This window comes from Rosa chinensis, chromosome 5, assembly GCF_002994745.2.
Source record: "Rosa chinensis cultivar Old Blush chromosome 5, RchiOBHm-V2, whole genome shotgun sequence".
Classification (NCBI taxonomy): Eukaryota; Viridiplantae; Streptophyta; class Magnoliopsida; order Rosales; family Rosaceae; genus Rosa; species Rosa chinensis.
In genome coordinates, this window is record NC_037092.1 from 54,090,527 (window position 1) to 54,110,752 (window position 20,226).

At 38.2% G+C, this 20,226-nt stretch overlaps 2 protein-coding genes across 18 annotated transcripts; both read left to right on the plus strand.

Annotated features, from left to right (window-relative positions):
- Positions 1-7,312: 7,312 nt before the first annotated feature.
- Positions 7,313-13,561, plus strand: LOC112164617 (calcium-dependent protein kinase 8). 3 transcript variants are annotated; one of them, XM_040506418.1, is made up of 10 exons: positions 7,313-7,792; positions 8,054-8,628; positions 9,293-9,416; positions 9,551-9,694; positions 9,956-10,108; positions 10,209-10,324; positions 10,489-10,656; positions 11,014-11,244; positions 12,011-12,158; positions 12,912-13,561. In XM_040506418.1, exons 2-10 carry the CDS (start codon positions 8,122-8,124, stop codon positions 12,941-12,943), a joined length of 1,623 nt encoding a protein of 540 aa, XP_040362352.1. In that variant the 5' UTR covers positions 7,313-7,792; positions 8,054-8,121; the 3' UTR covers positions 12,944-13,561. The 3 variants fall into 3 exon arrangements, with proteins under 3 accessions (XP_040362352.1, XP_040362353.1, XP_024156639.2); XM_040506419.1 differs by having other exon boundaries at positions 7,313-7,790; positions 8,105-8,628; XM_024300871.2 differs by lacking the exon at positions 12,912-13,561 and having other exon boundaries at positions 7,314-7,790; positions 8,052-8,628; positions 12,011-12,426.
- Positions 13,562-13,754: 193 nt separating this feature from the next.
- LOC112163840 (pentatricopeptide repeat-containing protein At1g62350) lies at positions 13,755-19,506 on the plus strand. Of its 15 annotated transcripts, none has more exons than XM_024300098.2 (4): positions 13,755-13,849; positions 14,004-15,695; positions 16,792-17,303; positions 18,734-19,506. In XM_024300098.2, the coding sequence occupies exons 3-4, from the start codon at positions 16,935-16,937 to the stop codon at positions 19,151-19,153; spliced, it is 789 nt and encodes a 262-aa protein (XP_024155866.1). In that variant the 5' UTR covers positions 13,755-13,849; positions 14,004-15,695; positions 16,792-16,934; the 3' UTR covers positions 19,154-19,506. The 15 variants fall into 15 exon arrangements, with proteins under 15 accessions (XP_024155866.1, XP_024155874.1, XP_024155873.1 ...); XM_024300105.2 differs by having other exon boundaries at positions 13,766-13,849; positions 15,591-15,695; XM_024300093.2 differs by having other exon boundaries at positions 13,769-13,849; positions 13,942-15,695.
- Positions 19,507-20,226: the final 720 nt, after the last annotated feature.

A 20,226-nucleotide genomic window follows, 5' to 3' on the forward strand; every position in this document is an offset into this window, starting at 1 on the left:
TCAGAGAGAGGCTGAGAGACTGAGAGAAAGAGACCAGAGCAAGGCGCCTCCAGTTTTGGACTTTTGGTTCAAAACGACGACCCTCTTGAACCCTATCTTCGATTTGGGACTTTGGTCTTTGGGTAAATTACTAAATTGGCTTTAAGTCTAGAGAAAAAAAAAAGGCTGAAACGACTAATCGCCAACCGCCCAGATCCCGCCCAGCACCGCCTAAGCGGCCGATTTTCTCCTCAGCGCCTAGCTCACTCGACTAGGCTAAAATCGGAATGGGGAGGAGCCGCCTAGCTCGATTTTTAGAACCTTGCAAAATAGGTTATGAACCTAACACTACTGCAACTACACGCCTCGGTCTCAACCCTGGTTGTCCTGACCTGCAGCTATAACCCCTACACCATGAATAGTGCACTGGGTTGCAAACAACAAACCCGATAAGCTTTTTAAGTTCGTATGAGTAAACTCAAATAAAATGACTCAAACAACACATGTTTAACAATTTCTCAACTCAAGCATAAATTAAGCAACCCAAAATCAACTACATAAATTAGTAAGAACCCAAGTCCCTCAATGGACAATAAAAAAAAGAAACCACCCGAGACTATTTTTTAAAAACGTGTACTCATGAGTCGCAAGTAACCTACGTGTTACCCTCATGGCATACAATGGCAGACAGACTAGAGCTCTAACTGAATCATAACTCGTCACCTGGCCAAAGACATGGTATCTAATATATTTACCTCTGTCACTACTGTGACATCAGATCCGTAGACCGAAAACATTTAAAAAGTCTCACATGACTCAAAATGTTACACGTACCAAAACTCTAGTACTCTTTCAACACAAAATAAATCAACAATTACATGATATATTGCATTCCTGAAAAGAGTAAATGCTCCAAACAATAACATGAACAAAATCACAATTATTATGATTATTACAATGCCACACTATCAATATATATTTCACGTAAACACACACACGCGCGTAGTCATCCACTTAGGAATGTCATTAATACCAACTATAGTCTACAATCGCAAAACTTGAGAAAATTATTTTTATAATTAAAATCTCATTTTACGTACCTATGAACCGTAACCTATCAAGCTCATATAATTTTAAAACAAACATTTATTTTCAGAAAACAAATTCACAATTTAGCAATTAAACTGAACAATAAAATAACTCTGTTCATAAATGAACAATGTGAGATTTACTCACCACTAAATCCTGCTGCGTCTTCTCTTACAGCCGATAAAGTACATAACACTCTCCGTCAATCACCTAAGTAAAATAAGGTCTCAACTTAGTACACGATTAAAACGAAACTGGTTACGATTTGAACCGAGCATTTGAACCCAAAATCAAAGATTTCGTCAATAGAGACAAAACTTCCTACGAGACCTCCTAAGGTCTTCGAAACACTTCTAGGATCAATTTCTCAAAATTAACTGTCGGATCCTCACGGATCGTAAACCGAGAAAACTGAAACTATGTTAAATCTAGCATGCTTCAAATGATCACAACGTGACCCTATAATATATCAACATGCTTGTATCGATGAGTAGATGACAATCATGAAAACAGAACCTCAAAAAACTTGCCGGATGCTCCGCCTCGGGCCTCCTGTAGTGGCTGACTGTGGGCTCCATGCGCCGCCGGCAACCGCCAAATTGGGTCATAAAACCTATGCCAAAATGTTCATCTCAACATGTACAACAACTTTCGCAACTAGCACAAAATTTTGGCCTGAATTTACCTCGAAAATTCAAGAACTCGGTGAAACTCTAGAATTTCAAATCCTCAATTCGACCTCCACACTTCAAATTGCTTCAAGCCGCTTGGAGGGGAAGATGTGCATCTCCTAGGCTTCAAAAGCCCTCAAGAATTGGCGCCTGAGGTGGCCGAAATCGGGAGTTTTGACGATGACCCTGAAGTAGCGCCGCCACCCAACTTCTTTGCCTTGCTGCGCCTTCTACAGCCAAAATCGTGCAACAAAGTTGCCACAGACTTGAAGAGGGAAGAGAGACGAATCATGGGACGGGTGGCGCGGCCAACGGTGGCTAGACGACCGAGCTATGGCCGGAAGAAGGAATGAAGCGATTTTAGGCGCAGGGAGAGAGAGAGAGAGAGAGAGAGAGAGAGAGAGAGAGAGAGAGAGAGAGAGAGAAAGAAACTAGGTTTTTTTTTTTTCTCAAAATTCTGAAAATTTTCTATTTATCCAAAAATGGAAACTTTTTTCATTGACCATAACTTCTTCATACAAACTCCGATTTTTGTGTTCCGCATGTCTACGAACTCGTATCGACGCGCTCTATGATTTCCATGAAAGAAGTTTTCAAAGAATCCTAACGTACAAAAAGTCAACCCTTGAATCAAAGCATTCCGAGCGAATAATTATCCGAAATAATTTCTTTTTCTCGATTAATCATAAGAACAAGGCATCGAAACCATAATTTGTACCAATTGGAACTTTTATTAATTTTACATAAAATACAAGAAATTAATACGAAAATCTAGGTCATTACATTGTTGTTGTTATTTTTGGAATAAGTGTATCACCCAATTCTAATATGTATACTAGCTAGGGAGTAACACTTCATGTGAGCATTTTGGCAAGGTTGTGGTCTTGTTTTGAGAGCTTATAGTCTCTTGTTTGAACCGGTTTGATTGATTATAATGTTCATTTCACTGCAAAAAAAATGACTACTCGCATAGAGAAGAAGCCCTTTATTTATTTATTTTGCATAAAAGTTAGTTGAGTTTGCAACTATTCCTCACCAGTGGCGGATCCAGAAATCTTTCTCAGATAAGGCAAGATTATTAATAGACTTCTTTTCAATTGGTTTTCAAAGAAAATTTTCTTATACTTTAATTGGAGTTAAATATGTAGCAATTACATACATGAAAATTGGAGCACAAATAGATATCACTTACTGAAGCAAAATTATGAAAAACAAAAAAACAAAAAGAAAAATGATCAAGAGGCGAAAAGAGAAGTATAGTTTGTAGTTTATAAAAGTATAAATATTATGTTATCTTAAAAAGAAAAAAGTTTAAATCAAAAATTATTTAAAGAAATACACAATTCTCTAAACCTAGTATAGAATAGTGATGTTGATGCCACGAGTACTATGCTATATCTTTGACAAGTATTGTCTATACTATATATATTTATTTTAAAGGGGGCTGGTGCAGCTGCCCTCAATCCTTGATTAATGAAATTGCAGAATACAAGGGGGGGACATAGAGCCTGAACCCCAGATTACAATAAGCATACAGAGAATATCCTGAAATAATACCAGGAGTCTCAATAAATCTATGTATTCTAACAAACACCAATTAGCAAAGAGTGCACGAATGACTACTCTATTTGCTTTGACATAGCGGTGACATACCGGAAAGATAACTCTATAACGAAGAAGCATCATTGCAAATTGCACAGCTTTCCCACTATGTTGTCGCACGAAAATAAATCCGGCGACACTCAATTTCATTCTGCCACTATTTCATTCTGCCACTAGGAGGTTGCATCCATTTGATTAAGCAAATAACCCACCGCCTCACTAGGTCAGACAAGGCATACTGAGTGTGCATACCGGGACAAACCCCACGTCGCCATACCAAAAAGTGGTAGAGAATTATTGCTGACATAGAGCCAGTACTAATTAAAAATAGATAAAAATAGCAATAAATAGAAAGGATAAACGGGTCAAGGGCCAAAGCCCAGACCCAAAGTTCAACATCCCCATATTGATGTAGCTGACTGCTGTTGGATCATATATAATTCATATACATATTTGTGCCCTAAAACATGGAAATTACTTGTTCCAAAGTCCAAATTTAATGTTGACTAATCCAATTTCATTATTTCTCTAATCTTGTACTTTTGTTAACCTTTGTGTTTATTTATATATATTTATTATGTTTTCCTTATCATGCTAGGAAATGATGGAGAAGAATGGAAATGCACTAAAAAGTCAATCCTGGAATATTTTCTTACTCCGGCTAGGAGAAAGTGAGCTAGACAAGAAAGGAGGGGTAGCTGTCTGACCAAACGAACTCCGAATGAGTTGAAACTCTCCAGTTTCATCCTAGACATCCTAAGGATCATTTGTTATGAAGAGTACTAGAGCTAGATAGAAGTGGAAGGCCTTCAAACAATCAGTCCAATTTTCTGCAGAAGCAAAACTGGAAAACTGGACCTGTAAGGAGTCCAGTAGCATTTCCGGCCCAACACTATTCTAAAAGCTCTGAAATTCTAGCAGGATGATCTACACTTATAAAGGAACATTTGTTATGAAGAAGTCATGAGCAAAATCTGAACTTTTGGTAGAGAAATAATTGAAGGAATAAATGGGCAGAAAGTGACCTGAAAAACAGCTCAACATATTCCCACCCACATGAAAAAAAACTAGATGCTTTTCTCTTTTTCCTTGGATATATTTTTCTACTCCATTCTCTTTAATAGATCCCCTTCCATGTTTCTGCACCTTCATGCTTTGCTTTCATTTCATCATTACCCCATCTTTTACTTATTTTACAAACCACTCCCATACTCCACTTTCATTATTTTTCTTTCTCTCATCATTTCACTCTTCTTTTTCTTCCCTATTTAAACACATTCTCCTCTCACTCTCAAGAACCAATTCCTTCATCCCATTACATCTGATTTCTCTCTTCATCTCCTTCACAAACCCTCCATCTCCACCTCCCAAAATCCAAACCCACAATACCCAATCTACTCCATCATCACCACCACAACTACCATCTTCCACCACCATAAATTTCATCACCACCACTCAAAGTTAGCCAAAGGAGCATCATATCTTCGTCACCATTTCATTTATCATCACCATCAAGAAGTTCATATCCATCCATTCCACCATCAAGGAGGATTCAAGGAGCATTGAAGGAGAAGCTACCCATTGATTTGTCAAGCTTCAACTAGTTCTTTCTTCCCTTAACTCTTTAATTTACCTTGATTTACTTTATAGATTTGATGCCAATTTGTATGATTATGAGTGAGTAGTTACTTTGTTGGGGCTAGGGTTGAAAGCCGTAGCCAAACTTGTATGAATTGATGTTTTAATTGACATTTGTTGTTATTTGTGATTTTCATCTTCATATGCTAATTCAAGACGTGAATGCATTCATTCAAACTTAACTATTTTGAATGTGTTGTATTTGTCATCTCATGAAAAAATGTTTAGGGAGTAGTTAACCTTGAACATTAATAGCATGATAGAATCCTCTATGTGCATGTGAGGGTAGTGAGTTAAAATCACCTAGATCTAGGATTGGTTTGCTTGCTTGATTATCTAAACTCAAATCTTTATGCATCTAGGAGCAAGGAATTGATACTTATCCGGTAATATAACTTGTTCTTGGGTAGTTAGTTTCACACTTATCCGGTGGAAATTGATAAAATAAAAGGAGTTTAAGCCTTTGTAGTCTTATCCGGATGCAAAGAGGGTAGTTGGGAAATTAGAATAGCATCACTTGTATTTGAACTTCAATACTTGCAAGGGAGGTTAGTGGTAGACAATCCAACCCCTAACTTCATCCATTATATTATTAGTTTAGTTTAAAGTAATTTAGTTTACATTTGAGCATTTAATTTAATTTGGTTCACTACTCTATCCAACAAACAATTTCACTATCACCACAATGCACATACTCACCATGAGCCTAGATTTCCTTGTGAATTTAGGTTTGTGATTGTACATTTGCATATTCTAGCTCTCCTTAGGTTAACACCCTAGCTAGTGAAAGGAATCCAATCCTCGTGGGTTCGACAACCTTTCTTAAATCCCTATACTATTACTTGTACCCCTTATACTTGAGGGTGGCTATTTGGCTAACAACTGCAGAAAGCATAGCGCAACCCTATTCCCTGCGCTGCCCATGGCGTCCCTCCACAGCAACCTTCCTCGAAACCTATAGCCTCGCCGCCCCTCCTCAGATCGGAGGCATAACGCTGAAACCAAATCGGGTCTAATCGATCCAATCTGAACCCAGTGGGTCTCGACGATGCAATTGTTCGACAATCTCCAATAGGCAATCTCCGAACACACGATAACATCTCGAAGCATCCACCAAGCCGTCGACGCTCCTCCTTAAGGAAAGGCGATGCCGACCCTGCCTTCCAGTCGTGAATCTGTCGCTGTCCTTCACCGTCAAGTCCTCCAAACTCCCGGGACAGCAACACCATCCTTCTGCAACCTACACTTCGACTGGACCTGTTACCACTGGACACAAGGTCCCTTCTTCCCAGTCCGACGCCGCCGCCAAGAGGGCGTGCTGCCAAACCAGGCGTACAATCGCGCTAGATGACCATATGCGGCTCTTGGTTTTGGAGAGAAAAGTTTTAGGGTTTTTACTTTAGACTATGAACTTGCAAAGTGTATGAACTGCCGTGTCTTTGTCTATACTATATTTAAGAGAAGAGAGTTTGCTCACCATAACTGAAGTTTTTTACTTTTATACCCCTAGAAATATTACATAACTTTATATATCTTTCTAATTGTCAAAGAAAAAAAAAAAAACTTCAATAAATAATTTAATAAGAAAATTTATTATTTTCAGAAACTAACTACCCACTTCTAAACGGGTGACCACCCACTTCTCCACATCCATAGGGTGTGAAAAGTTTCTAGTGTTATTTATATTTATTTGAATTTAAATCTAGTTATGACTCTTGGCCCTAATTAAAGATTTCAAACTACCTGGTAGAGTCGTTATTGGAGAGAAGAAAAAGAAAGGACGTGCAGGGTATCATCCCCAACCCTCTTGCCCTCTCATTCAGAAAAGAATTCTGCAGAACCCTAAGACCAAAGAGACTTCCATCCTGAATCCGCCCATGTTCTTCACCATTTGAGCTGATCTCAAAATTCTGTGCCAGTAAAATGTTGTGAACTTGTGAGTCCCCTGACATACAAATTTCATTTTTCTGGTAGTGAGCTATTGAAAGCATGGCACTCTGTAGTCAAAAACTTGTTTTAAAAAGAATGGATAAAGTCTTTGCCAAAAAAGAAGAAGAAGAAAGAAATAAAGAGAGAGAGAGAGAGAGAGAGAGAGAGAGAGAGAGAATGGATAAGGACAGGATCCATATGTAACTAAGTACGCATAATACAACTAGGTTTTACTAAATATTTTGGACGGTGGTTTTCTTTGTTTTCTAAGTCAAAAAACTGTTTGGTAAAACCCAACTGTTAAAACTAAAAATAAGCTAAAATGGATTTATCCCCCAATGATTCATTTTCTTAAAATTATTGCTCTATGAATTTGCGGGTAACCGACCCAACGGTAGCAACAGAGAAAAACACCAAAAAGCCAGAAACAAAGAGGAACCTGTGACTTGTAATGTTAGCTGTGTATTTAGGGAAGAGAGAGAAATAGAGAAAAGAAAAAAAGAGAGAAAAGAGAAAGGAAAAGAGAGAGAGGTTTGTTTTGGTGGTTGACTCCCAAACAAATAAGAAAGAAAAAATTTTAGGGATTTAAAAAGAGAGAGAGAGAGAGAGAAAGGGAAGGAAAGGAAAGGAAGGATTTTTTTTTTTTTTTGGAGAGAGAAATAGAAGAGGTTTGACTCTCTATCTCTCTCTGCAAATCCATGGCGTTTTCTTCACATCACCTTCAAATCCTCCTTCCTAAAATCCTTCATTTCTTGCAACAGTAATTACTGCCTAAAATCCTTCATTTCTTGCAACAGTAATTACTGCAGGCCTATTTTTTCTTCTGGGTCTCCTTCAAATTTGAATTGTAAAAGAAAAGAAGAAAAAAAAAAAATATCACAGGTGGGTTTTGTTCTTCCCCAACATTTTGATCTTTAGCCATTAGCATTGAGAAAAGTTTTGATCTTTAGTCTTCCATTGTTATTGTATGTGTACATTTCTTATTGGGTATCTAAAAATATATAATTTCTTGCTCTCCATATCAAGAACACAAATCACAGTTTCTAAATTTGGGTTCTTGCTGGACAAAAAATTTATAGCTGGGAGCTAAAATTTTGGATTTGTGAATACCATTATGTTGATTCATTTCTAATTTGTGTTCAGGTTTGCGATTTATTAACGTTTTTTCTGAATTGGGTGGTCCTGAAATCTGAAAGCTTGAGGGTTCTGATTGATGGGGAATTGCTGTGTAACCCTCGGTAACTCTGCCCAGAATAAGAAGAAGACAAAGAAGAAGCCAAATCCCTTTGCTACTGATTTTGGTGCTGCCAATGGCAATGAGGGTGGGGACAAGCTGTGTGTTTTGAAAGACCCGACAGGGAAAGACATTTCGGCCCAATATGATCTGGGTAGGGAGCTCGGCCGTGGAGAATTTGGAATCACGTACTTGTGCACAGATTTGTCATCAGGTGAGAAATTCGCCTGCAAATCAATTTCGAAGAAGAAGCTGAGGACTGCTGTGGATATTGAGGATGTGAGACGTGAGGTGGACATCATGAGGCATTTGCCTCAGCACCCCAACATTGTGTCATTGAAGGACACTTATGAGGACGACGAGGCGGTTCACATTGTGATGGAGTTGTGTGAGGGAGGCGAGCTGTTTGACCGCATTGTTGCTCGGGGTCACTATACGGAGCGTGCAGCTGCTGCTGTAATGCGGACAATTGTTGAAATTGTTCAGGTTGGATTCTATTATTCTTTTGTGGTGTTAATTTGGAATGAGGTCTTGCATTTGATTTGAATATACATCTGCGATATGATATGGTTTACCTTATATGATGCTGGTTGGTTTGTTATGTTCTTGTTCTGTGGATCATTGTTTGCTGTCGATATAGTTAAGGGGAAATGTGAGGTAAGGTACATCAACGATGCAGAATTGGTTATTGTATATGCGTTGCCATTGGTTTGAATTGGACCATTTTAAGCATATGATTCTTCTTCCCGTTGTTATTTAGTGCATGCACTTTATATAATGTAAAGAAGTACATTTAATGAGTTGAGAGTGTTGGACTCAATTCTCTATGAGTTTTCTGTTGATCTTTATTTTGTTTTCCTTTGTCGTTATAATTGTAGGATAAGTTGATCTTGCTGTATTTGGACCTTTAATAATATCCAGTTTGGATTTGATAAATTTACTGCTGACCATCAGAACTAGTTCTAGTCTCTTTTATGTTAAATTAATTATCTGTTCCTTTCAAAAAAAAAAAAAATCAATTATCTGCTAGTTCTGTTTTTGTTGTCATGGCTACTGATCTTATTCAATTGCTGTTGTGCATGTTCCGGTATTTGTGGGGTCCTATGATTGTGACACATTCTGGTTTATTGACGTACATTTTACCGTGCAGAGCTGTCACAAGCATGGAGTGATGCATCGCGATCTCAAACCAGAAAACTTTCTATTTGCAAATAAGAAAGAATCGGCTGCCTTAAAAGCAATTGATTTTGGGTTGTCCGTATTCTTTAAACCTGGTATTGCACTGCTTCCTTCTTGCACGTTTAATGATATTTCCACAGATCTCGGAAGTTCATGTTTTAGAATTAATTGGCACATTTCTTTATCTGCTTATGTTGAGTACAATGTAACTAAAGGTTGCAATATGCAGGTGAGCAATTTAATGAGATAGTCGGAAGTCCATACTACATGGCTCCAGAGGTTCTGAAGCGCAATTATGGTCCCGAGGTTGACATCTGGAGTGCCGGAGTAATCCTGTATATTTTACTTTGTGGTGTTCCACCTTTCTGGGCAGGTTTGTATCTCTGTTTCCAGTATTCTTATTGAGTCTTTACAACTTATATGGGGGTTACAGTGGAAAAGGATGTATGAAGCGTTTGCTTTAATTTTCTTATTTGAAAAAGAGGATGAAGTGGTAAATAGTATTCTCCAGTGTGAATGTTTCTGCTTCTCAGGATATCTTTGATATAAAATGATCATGGATACAAGTTCGCTTGCTGCTGTAATTCATTGTTTGTACTAGATTTACTTATAATTTGAATTTTTTTCCCTGTAGAAACTGAACAAGGAGTAGCACAAGCAATTATCCGCTCTATCATTGATTTCAAGAGGGACCCTTGGCCTAGAGTCTCTGATAATGCGAAGGACCTGGTAAAAAAAATGCTTGATCCTGATCCCAAGAAGCGGCTGACAGCTCAAGAAGTACTTGGTAATTAGAGTAATCTCATCTGCTATATAATGGCAAAGATATATTGTTGCAAAGGTTTATAACTTTACATTACAACTTCCACTCAATTCTTTTCATGCAGATCATCCTTGGATACAAAATGCCAAGAAGGCCCCAAATGTTCCACTTGGTGAGACTGTGAGAGCAAGGCTGAAACAATTTTCTGTAATGAACAAACTAAAAAAGAGAGCTCTGGGGGTAAGTATTTTTATTATCCTTTTCAATAGTATTGATTTTCCCCATAATTATGGAAAGGATTTATGCTGGGTCACTTGTATTTTGTGTGGAAGTTGGCCTTTCTTCTTTTATGCTTTGAAATTTCTGCCACTTGATGTTTGAACTTTTGAGTATCTTATACGCAGGTCATAGCCGAGCATTTGTCAGTTGAGGAAGTAGCTGGCATAAAGGAGGCATTTCAACTGATGGATACTGATAAAAAAGGCAAGGTATCCCTGGATCAGCTTCGAAATGGAATACAAAAACTCGGCCAGCAGATTCCTGACCCAGATTTACAAATACTAATGGAAGCTGTAAGCATCAATTTGTGCTTCGCTAACTTGTCCTTCATACTTTTTATTTAACCTTGGATTGGATGATAATTGCTCAACTCTGCAAGAATTTGTGCCTGGGCAACTTGTCCTTCATTCTTTTTAAGCTTGGGTTGGATGATAAAAGAAATTTATAAAGAAAAGGCTTAACTCTGCGACATATAGAATTTTCCATAGCAAACTGAAATCCAGCTGAAGTATTAATTGTCATGATACAGCTCAAATATGAATGCTACTGGGGACTTCTTGAACTTTCTGAAGTTTTTCATTGTGCTGATACAGCTCATGTGAGTTTCTTTTATGGTTTCTAAAAATTACTAATTGATCTCACTCACACAGGCTGATGTTGATGGCGATGGAGCTCTGAATTATGGAGAGTTTGTAGCGGTTTCGGTTCACCTTAAAAAGATGGCCAATGATGAGCACCTACATAAAGCTTTTGCATTCTTCGATCAAAACCAAAGTGGTTACATAGAAATTGAAGAGTTGCGAAATGCTTTAAATGATGATGTTGATGCAGGCGGCGAGGAAGTTATCCATGCAATTATGCATGATGTGGATACAGATAAGGTACAATTACAGCTTTCATTTCACATAGCTCATTTAGGAGACATGCAACTGAAAAAGGCTTTTGCCTTAAATTGAATCCACAAACGGTTCTATTCCGGCAGAGGATTAGTAGGCCCTACCTAGTTGCTAGTTGTGAATCATGATATCATATTTCATAATTTGATGGTCTTTTGGGTTTTTGAATATTCTTCATGCCTTCCCATTTTTAATACCTTGTCAAGTATTTGTTATTTTCATGTAGCTAAATCGTCTTGGTTGACTTCCTTTCTTGTTGACTGTTTTTGTTTTATTTTATTTGGATTCCTTTTTGTTTTGTTTTGTGTGTGTGTGCGTTTTTTTTTTTTTTTTTTTTGCAAACGATAAATCTTGTTGCTTATTGATTCACTATAGACTATAGTTTTGAATTGCTGTTAATTTGGGAAAGGCTTCTTTTCTAAGAACAGACTGGTTTGGTCACTCATTTCTGTTCCATCTCTGGAAGCATGAGCTGCTTGAAGGGAAAGGGTTGACTGTATTTTGCTTTTCTGTTATTCTGTTATGATGATTGAATCACCCATTTGAAAAAGGCCCAAGAGTTGCTCAGATACATATGTGTGCGCGCGCGTGATTTCATGACCAGCACAAACATCAAAATTCAAAACTGAATAGCAATGACATTATAAATCACGTGATGCAAATTTTATTGGCTTATAAAATGTTTTCAGTTGGCAATGTGCATTCATCATTGATTCCTTGAACTGCAACCTTTTTCCATATCATCTTGCAGGATGGGCGCATAAGTTATGAGGAGTTTGTCGCTATGATGAAGTCTGGTACAGATTGGAGAAAAGCATCCAGACAATATTCACGGGAAAGATTCAACAGCATAAGCTTGAAGTTGATGCGTGAAGGGTCTTTACAGTTAACCAACGAGGGTAGATGAACCAACATTCTTTTTATTTTATTTTAATTTTATCAGTCAACATATATTTGAAATGAAATGATGTTTAAAGAGTTAAAAAGTTCCTTTCATTTGTTGGGCTTATGATTGTGTTTATCCTTTTTCTTGAGAGAAATTGTGACATGTAGGATTGGGGTGAGGGTACATGCCAATTAGTGTTAGGTTTAGTTGTGAGATCATTAACCTCAGTATGTGGCTGTAAATATTTCAATCAAGAGTCTCAGGGCATTTTCCACCAGAAAGGATTGTCTTTCAAATATGTGCCACATTATTGCTTGCATATGCTGTTGAAGATGGGTCATGTCACTTGATACTGTTCTGAGATCTCACTATCCTTCTGCCTGTGGATCTCAAGACAAGGAAAGACTTGTTCGGTTTAAGCTTGGTTTGTTTTTAATAATTACCTTGCATCACTATGTACCATCCTCATGTGCTAATTTGAAAACTTGCCAAGGAACATGTTTTATAATGCGAAAGCTATTCCTGGTTGGTTTCATTTGTATTGTTCAAAAAATATTAGCATGATGACCAAAACCGAGCTGCCATTTTTATTTTTTCTTGTTTGAAATGGGTGTTTTGGTTTTGCACTTTTTATTCAAATTCCTGGAAGATATATGCATGCTTGCTGTCTGCTATTTCTTCTGCCAACTCTTGTTATCCATGAAATCCTCATACCACCACAATTAAGGGCTTACCAAGCTGCAATGTCTCGTATATGCTTCCTCAGGCGCCGCCCCTCCAGGTCCAGGTGCTGCATGACGGGCTACAAGAGATCCGGCTCGTGCTCGTAGTGCTCAAATGTGGTATACAGCAAGGACTCATCTCATCCCGGAGGAGGCTTCTTAGGGCAAAGAATACCAAGTTCCATTAAGTGAGAAGCTGGCTATACAAGTATGTCACAATGGTCATTCCAGTGCCCTTCTCTCTTCCTAGTTAGCATTAGCATTGGTGGAAGAAACTCGGTTTCTGTTTCCTTGCTACATAAACAGTGCAGTCCCAGTATGCGATAGGAGTGTTTCGGGTCTGATTTTTCAGCGAAGCGTGTGAATAGTAAGGGAAGGTGGAAACTATTAACGACGATTCTTTGGCCTGAATGAGGAGATTGTGGCCAGCCGGTCGCGAGAATTCGTTTCTTGTCTTTCTATTGTTCATATAATTCATAAATAGGGCGGAAATAGCCCCCGGGTCCGGTTGGAGACATTAACTTGGGTTATGTTCGTTTTGCGGTTCTATTAGTGCCAAAGGAACAAAATGTCTGAGTGCAATGCTGAGGCGATTTACGATGGTTAAATTTTCCGAGTCAAATACAATATATATATGTTATGTAAAGAACCAAATTCTTTGACAAAGTGCTCGGATTGTTCTCCGGCATCTTCATTTTTTTATTATTATTATTAGGCTAATAGCAAAAAAATGAAATGTTGCAATTTATGTGGATAAAAAGCAAATACAAAATAATGGAAAAAGAAGTAGTGCAAAAATGTGAACTAAAAAAAAAGTAAAAAAAAACCGGGTCCGGTTCGTAGATTTTCACCGTTATAATAATGGCTCAAAATATCAGCACAGCTATTCCATAAAAACCCAAAACCTGTTAGTTCTGTTTCTAACGCGATAGAGAAACCAAGACCTTCTTCATTCATCTCGTAACGAACCACAAGCTGCAAGGTAGGATTTAATTTCTTGGTTGTGGTTGAAGTTATTAATATTGTTTTCATATTCTTTGCCATCTTTTGTTTTATTCTGAATTCTCTACACAGAAGATGATGATGATTGTTTTGGTACGAAGATTTTAAGGCACCAATTTGTGTGTAAATTGCAGAGCACTGTACTAGAGTATTGGGTTTAATAAGGAGGTAGCTGTATCCTTGCACTCTACTGCTTTTGTTGTTGTTGTTGTTGTAGTGTCCTTTTTTAGTTAACATTGTTGTTTATGGTGGAAATGCGGTGTTGGATCAGTTTTTGAACCTAGATGATTGGAAGTGCAATCCTTGTTTATGTAGTGGAAGTCTTGTGACTCTTCCTTGGTCAATCTTCGCAAATTTGATAGGCTTCAAAGGCGCGAGGCGTCTAAGAAATTGAGTGTGTTTTGCTGTCGAGGCGCAGAGGCGGCGAAGGCGCTGTTCAAGGCGGAGAAAGCGCAGAAAACGCGTCCGGAGGCGTTAAAGGCGGACGCTCCAGTTTTTTTTTTTTTTTTTTTTACAACACCAAAACACTGTGGGTTAAAAGTCCTATAGGTTCACGAGCTGAAGTCATTTTTGGTTTCCTCCAGCCTTCTCCATCAAAACTCCGTCTCCTTCCCTCTCAAATCCCAATTCCCAAAGCCGCAATTTGATAAAATGGTCAAGAGCCCATTGGTTCTCTCAAGGATTTCGCTGTAAAAGGAGGCTGTTTGCAGATTTGGAGAAAGAAATTTTCTTACTTTCAGAGTTGTAGTTCGATATTTGAGTTCGAATTGATGTTTTGTAGTTCTGTTTCAATTGAAGTTTATCTGATTTTGATTCTTCGTATATTTGAGTTTGAAATGATGTTGTGTTCCAATCGAAGTTTATTGCTTGACTCAGGTTTATTTTGAAAATTCTTAGCATTCAATACTTTTTTCAATAAGAGTGGTGTTGACAGGTGTATCTCAGGATTAACCCCAAAAGACAATTCTTCTTTTAATATGCTTATCTTTGTTTAACTTATGAGGTGAGGCTTGGAAGTGGAATTACATCTGGAAGGTTCATATTTAGGAGGCTTGGATGCTGTGAGGTTTGTTTCTGTGAGGCTTTCTTCAATAAGAGTGGTGTTGACAGTTCTGTGACCTTGGGTTATATATGTGGCTTCTTTGGGTGATTTATGTATAGGTAACTAGTAACTACATTCTAATCGTATTCCTATAAACTCTGTGGGTTATATATGTGTGCACTCGTTTCCAACTTTGTTAAGCCGATACAGAGACCAAAATATGATGCTATTCAATTCTATTAGTCTGAGGCTATATCATCTGTAGGTCTGAGGCTATTCAATTCAATGTTGTTCTGTTTATGATATAGCAATTTCCATCTATTTAGCTGTTCTGTTCATAGAAAAACTATGCTTTGAAGTTCCAATCTACTTGGTTGTTCTGTTTAAGATATAAGTTGATATAAGTAATTAAGTATAGGCATTTTGAATATCAGTAATGGTGCATGACTTGCTTTTTTATCACCCTTTCGATTGATGAGTTCTGTAATTCAATGGTTTATGTGTGCTCCTTTGTGTTCTGAAACTTTACTTAGTTGGATTCAGCTTTACTTACATATTAACGAGAAAGGCTTACGCCTTACTGAGGCTCTCCCGAAAATGCCTCGGCTACGCCTTAGCCTTTTAAAACATTATTTGCTATCTCTTGGCCAAACGCTGATTCTTATAGTAGCCATGGCAGGTTGGAACTTCATTCACTTCACATGCTTCATAATTTTGCCTGGCTAGAGTCCTTTAGTCTTGGCTAGACTTGGTGGAGCTCAGAAGAATTGGATTGATAATGGTGGTGGGTTTCTTCACTTCTTGTCTAGCCAGTCTGAATTTGATTTTAACTGCATTGCTACTCCACAAGAGCTCACATTGTTTTGCTAATTGTTGTTCACGTGAACAGTTCAGTTAGAAAGTTGTCTGGACTGCAAATAGGGATTCCTGAGTTTCATTATTAAGGATAGTGTGTCATTGCAACAAAGTTGGAAGTGTCGTTTTGTGTCTCTGTAGAATTGCAGGACTAGGGAAATCTGATTTTGCCTGCGTCAATTATCGTGGTCTTCAAGATTTTACAGTTAGGAAATGAGTTTTACTCTCACTGATCCTGCATTTCCTTATTTTGTGATTGTTGATTCTTTCACTTTTGTTCCATCTCTGGGCAGCACTCTCTGCTTCGCTTTATAGGTTAGTCTGGGTTCAATTTTGCTAGCATTGTTAAGAGGTTTTTTATTATGCTAATCACGTTATGTTCTTATGATAGAAATTTGTAGGTAACAATCAGATATTGGTTCCTTTTAGATGCATGCATCGACTATGAAAGCATATGGAGTCAAACCACACTAACAAATCACAAGGAATTAGAATACTACATCATTCATTATTTATGTGATAATAATGTTAAATTGTTAGATATTTCCCTTATGAAAGTTTGTTTTGGATGAGTGACATTTAATCCCTTTTGCCAATTCCAATTGTTAACATCTCTCCTCCACTAGAGTTTACTATTTTGGTAATTTGTTATTGTTTGGGTTTGCATGTTCTTTGGATTTTGTATGATCTCCTAGCTGTCTCTGTCCTCTGCCCTCTACCCTCTATCTTCCTCTAGTCATGTACTCTCTGAGTTTAGTTCCAGGTAAGCCTTCTTGTCTTTCTGTAGTGGATATGACTGAGAATATAAGGACAGTGAAGATTCATTTAATAATTCTGATCACGATTATTGTTCAGAGTCTTATTTCAAAATCATGAGGGTTCGTCCGTCCCGCCTATATATTATCAGTTTGCATATCTTTGTGCACATCGGATTAATTAGATATTGAATTGATATACCAGATTATAGAAGCATTTGTTAATTGATTTCTCCTAGAATTTAACTTGCTGATTGTTCTGTTGTGCAGTTGGCGTTATCTTACTATCTAGTTCACACATTGAAAACCCAATTGGCACTCATGGAGTGCGTGTCCAAGGAATAGTGACTAATTATAAGGAGGCTAGTGCTTTGAGCTTCATCTTATCCTTAGCCGGAGTTAAACATTTTGTAATGTTACGCCTGGCTTCCAATATTCTACAAAGAAGCTCATCTAGAACTCTTGCATCATCTCGTGATTTCTCATTGCAATTGTTACTCCAACATATTTGCCCACAGCAACAAGACGATTTCCAGCACCAACAACGGAGTTGTTACTTTGGGCAGTCAAAGGCGTCGAGCCCTAGCCTCTCGATATGGAGGCGCAAGAAAGAGATGGGCAAGGAGGGCCTCATCGTCGCTAAGGAGCTCAAAAGGCTCCGCTCTCAGCCCCTCCGCCTCGATCGCTTCATACGCTCCCACGTGTCCCGTTTGCTCAAGTCTGATCTTCTGGCTGTTCTTGCCGAGTTTCAGAGACAAGACCAGGTCTTTCTCTGTATGAAGGTTTGGTTTCTTTCTTTTTCATTATTCTTATTGTTATTATTATTCTTTATGTAGTTTCTGAAGGAATGATCTTTGCTTGGTTAATTATAAAACTCCGAATGGAGGTAGAGACAGGTCTCTATAGCATGCTGGATTGCATGGGCTTTAAAATAAATGGAATGCAAAAATGAACACTTTCCTGTAGGCAATTGGATCAGAACTTAGAATGGGTAACCATCTTGGACTTATGAATTCTCTCAGCCTAGGATAGCCAATGCACTAAAGACTTCTTTACTGTGATTCACCCGAACATATGCCAAATTTACTCTTAAGGTAATGTTTGGTTCAATGAAATGGGCAGTTTCTCTTGGAATCCCCATTCCATTGACGAAGAAATATTCAGTTACACAAGAGAAGATGTTGAAAGACAAGCTTGCAAAGTCATCCAATTCAGGTTGATAAGGCAACTTATTAAGTGCAGTGTTTCAAGTGACAAGGGTAAGGGTGTTAAGGCAAGGTGGCCCATATTATGTACTTTGATTGCCAATGGTTTAGGCTGGTGGATAAAGCCAGGAAGTGGCAGTGAGTAGAAGGTTTGTAAGTTGGAAGAGAAGATGTATTGTTGCTCACTGGAAGATGAATATTTGTGAAAATGGTTCAGATGGGAAGGCCTATCATTTGTCTATCACCTCATTGGTGTCTGCTGTGCAAAGCTGGTGCTGCGAATGTGAATGATTTGTTTTTCATTAACTGATTGCCTTGGCTCTCTGGAAAAGGTTGTCGCTAGACTATGTTGAGTCCGGTCTCTATTGACTTTATGTGGATTTATTGTGTGATGGACACTAGGATAGCAGTTCTTTTGGGTCTTTTGGATGGAAACAAACACAAGAACTTTTGGGAATGCTCGGGGGAGAATCTAGATCAGTTCTGGGAGTGGATTTGTAGCTGGGCTTTTTTATGAGCCTCAGTTTCTTCAGAGTTTAGGGATAGTTCTGTACGTCTCAATCTTGTTTGTGTGACCTTAATGCTCGAGAGTTTAGCTATAATTTCCATGTCAGTGTTGACACAGACGAATAAATGTGCAAAAAGAAAAGAAAAGGAAAAACAGAAAGGGAAGAACAAAGCAGTAAAAGTATACTAATAAGCAAATCCTGAGAGTAACAAATAGTTGAACTTACACTTTTATTGCTAGATTTTCCATATAACCTTTATAATCGTCATTAGTTTTTCCCTTTTCATTTTCTTCTTTTTCATTTTGTTTTGTTTTCCTTTGGTTTCTTCTTGAAAAAGGGTTCAGAAAAATGGATATGTTATAAAGCTAGAAAATCTTGTTCTCTGTGATGACAGCTGTAAATCATATTGATAGGGTAGTTTCTTCATGAATTGTACTTTTATTTGGGTGGTTGACTATTTTTGATGTCTTTTGTTTACATGCATATTGTTCTTTTCAGATCTACAATGTGGTGCGCAAAGAGATTTGGTATCGACCAGACATGTTCTTTTACAGGGACATGCTTATGATGCTTGCAAGAAATAGAAAGGTGGATGAAGCAAAGCAAGTTTGGGAAGATTTGAAGGGGGAAGAAGTTTTGTTTGATCAGCATACTTTTGGGGATATTATTAGGGCTTTTCTAGAAAGTGAATTGCCCTCGGAAGCAATGGGTATATACGATGAAATGAGAGGATCTCCTGAACCCCCTATATCACTGGCATTTAGAGTTATATTGAAAGGGCTTCTTCCATACCCAGAATTGCGGGAGAAGGTGAAAGCTGACTTCTTGGAGTTATTTCCAGATATGATTGTCTATGACCCCCCTGAAGATTTGTTTGAAGATCAAGAATGGAAAAGTGAAAGCAAAGATGATTACTAATGCACTTGCTCACGCTCCATAAATGATTTTTTTCATCTTCAGAAGCTAAAATCATCAGCAACTGCTAAGTGCAATCAAATGCCCGTGGAATTTGAAAGAAAATATCTTGGTTTTGTACTGGTACATCTGCTCACGGATCATCCAACGAGGCAGCGATTAAGTTTGAGTTGCAACAAAGGCTCTAAACTCTCATTAATGCAATGAGGTTTGCGTGTAATGTCTATGCAATGTTGTCACGCAGTTTTTATTTTTATTTTCTTTTAATACATCAATACTTTGATTAAACAACAGAATAAATTACAATTGAGAACATATAACACAGAGTTTGAGTAGTAAGCCCATACTTTTTGAGATGCGGTTCGTTTTAGTGCAAAACCACTAACTGGTTTATCATCGGTATGCTTTTGTTGTCAATATACCAACAATGGCCTTTGCACATGGTCTAGTATATTTGAAATTTGCATAAAATATTACTCTTAGAGCAAGTCCACCCGTAGTCAAGAAAAGGCAAAGTCGAGAAGTCAAGAATTCGACCGGTCAAGTTACTATTTACTGCCACTGGACATGGGTTTGCACCCGTTGTTTTTCTTGCCCGGTCAACACTGTTCACCCTTTTCACTGTTCACGCTACTGTTCACCCAAAATTCACTGTTTAAAATTACTGTTCATCGAGCTTGCCCAGTTCCTCACATTAATTGGTCCGTGCTCTTCACGGCCTTGCTCTGGCGCGTCTCTCTCTTGCTGGCCCATGTGACGTCAGCCATGATCAGTGGTGGGCAGAGGTGGCTGCAGGCCATGCCTGGGCAAAGAAAAAGGCAGCTGCTTGACATTTTTCTTGCCCTCGGTCAAACAAAGGCAAAAGCTGCCCAGGCAAAACAGACCCGATGGAGGGGAGAAATAGAGCTTGCCCAGTCAAATTCATGGAATGCTGAGGTGGTGCCTGGGCAAAAGAGCACCGGTGCACTTGCTCTTAGACACTGCTATGATAAATCAAGTATAGTTCTCGGTAAGCATATAGCCATAATATTTGTCACTCGTCAAGAGAGTCCATAACATTGTCACTAAGCACTGCG

Bases quoted from the DNA above. Each gene is read 5' to 3' on its own strand.
- LOC112164617 (XM_040506418.1), top strand. From the start codon at position 8,122: ATGGGGAATTGCTGTGTAACCCTCGGTAACTCTGCCCAGAATAAGAAG. The intron at 8,629-9,292 runs GTTGGATTCTAT...TTTACCGTGCAG, and splicing joins CAATTGTTGAAATTGTTCAG to AGCTGTCACAAGCATGGAGT. The intron at 10,657-11,013 runs GTAAGCATCAAT...TCACTCACACAG, and splicing joins TACAAATACTAATGGAAGCT to GCTGATGTTGATGGCGATGG.
- LOC112163840 (XM_024300098.2), top strand. From the start codon at position 16,935: ATGTTACGCCTGGCTTCCAATATTCTACAAAGAAGCTCATCTAGAACT. The intron at 17,304-18,733 runs GTTTGGTTTCTT...TGTTCTTTTCAG, and splicing joins AGGTCTTTCTCTGTATGAAG to ATCTACAATGTGGTGCGCAA.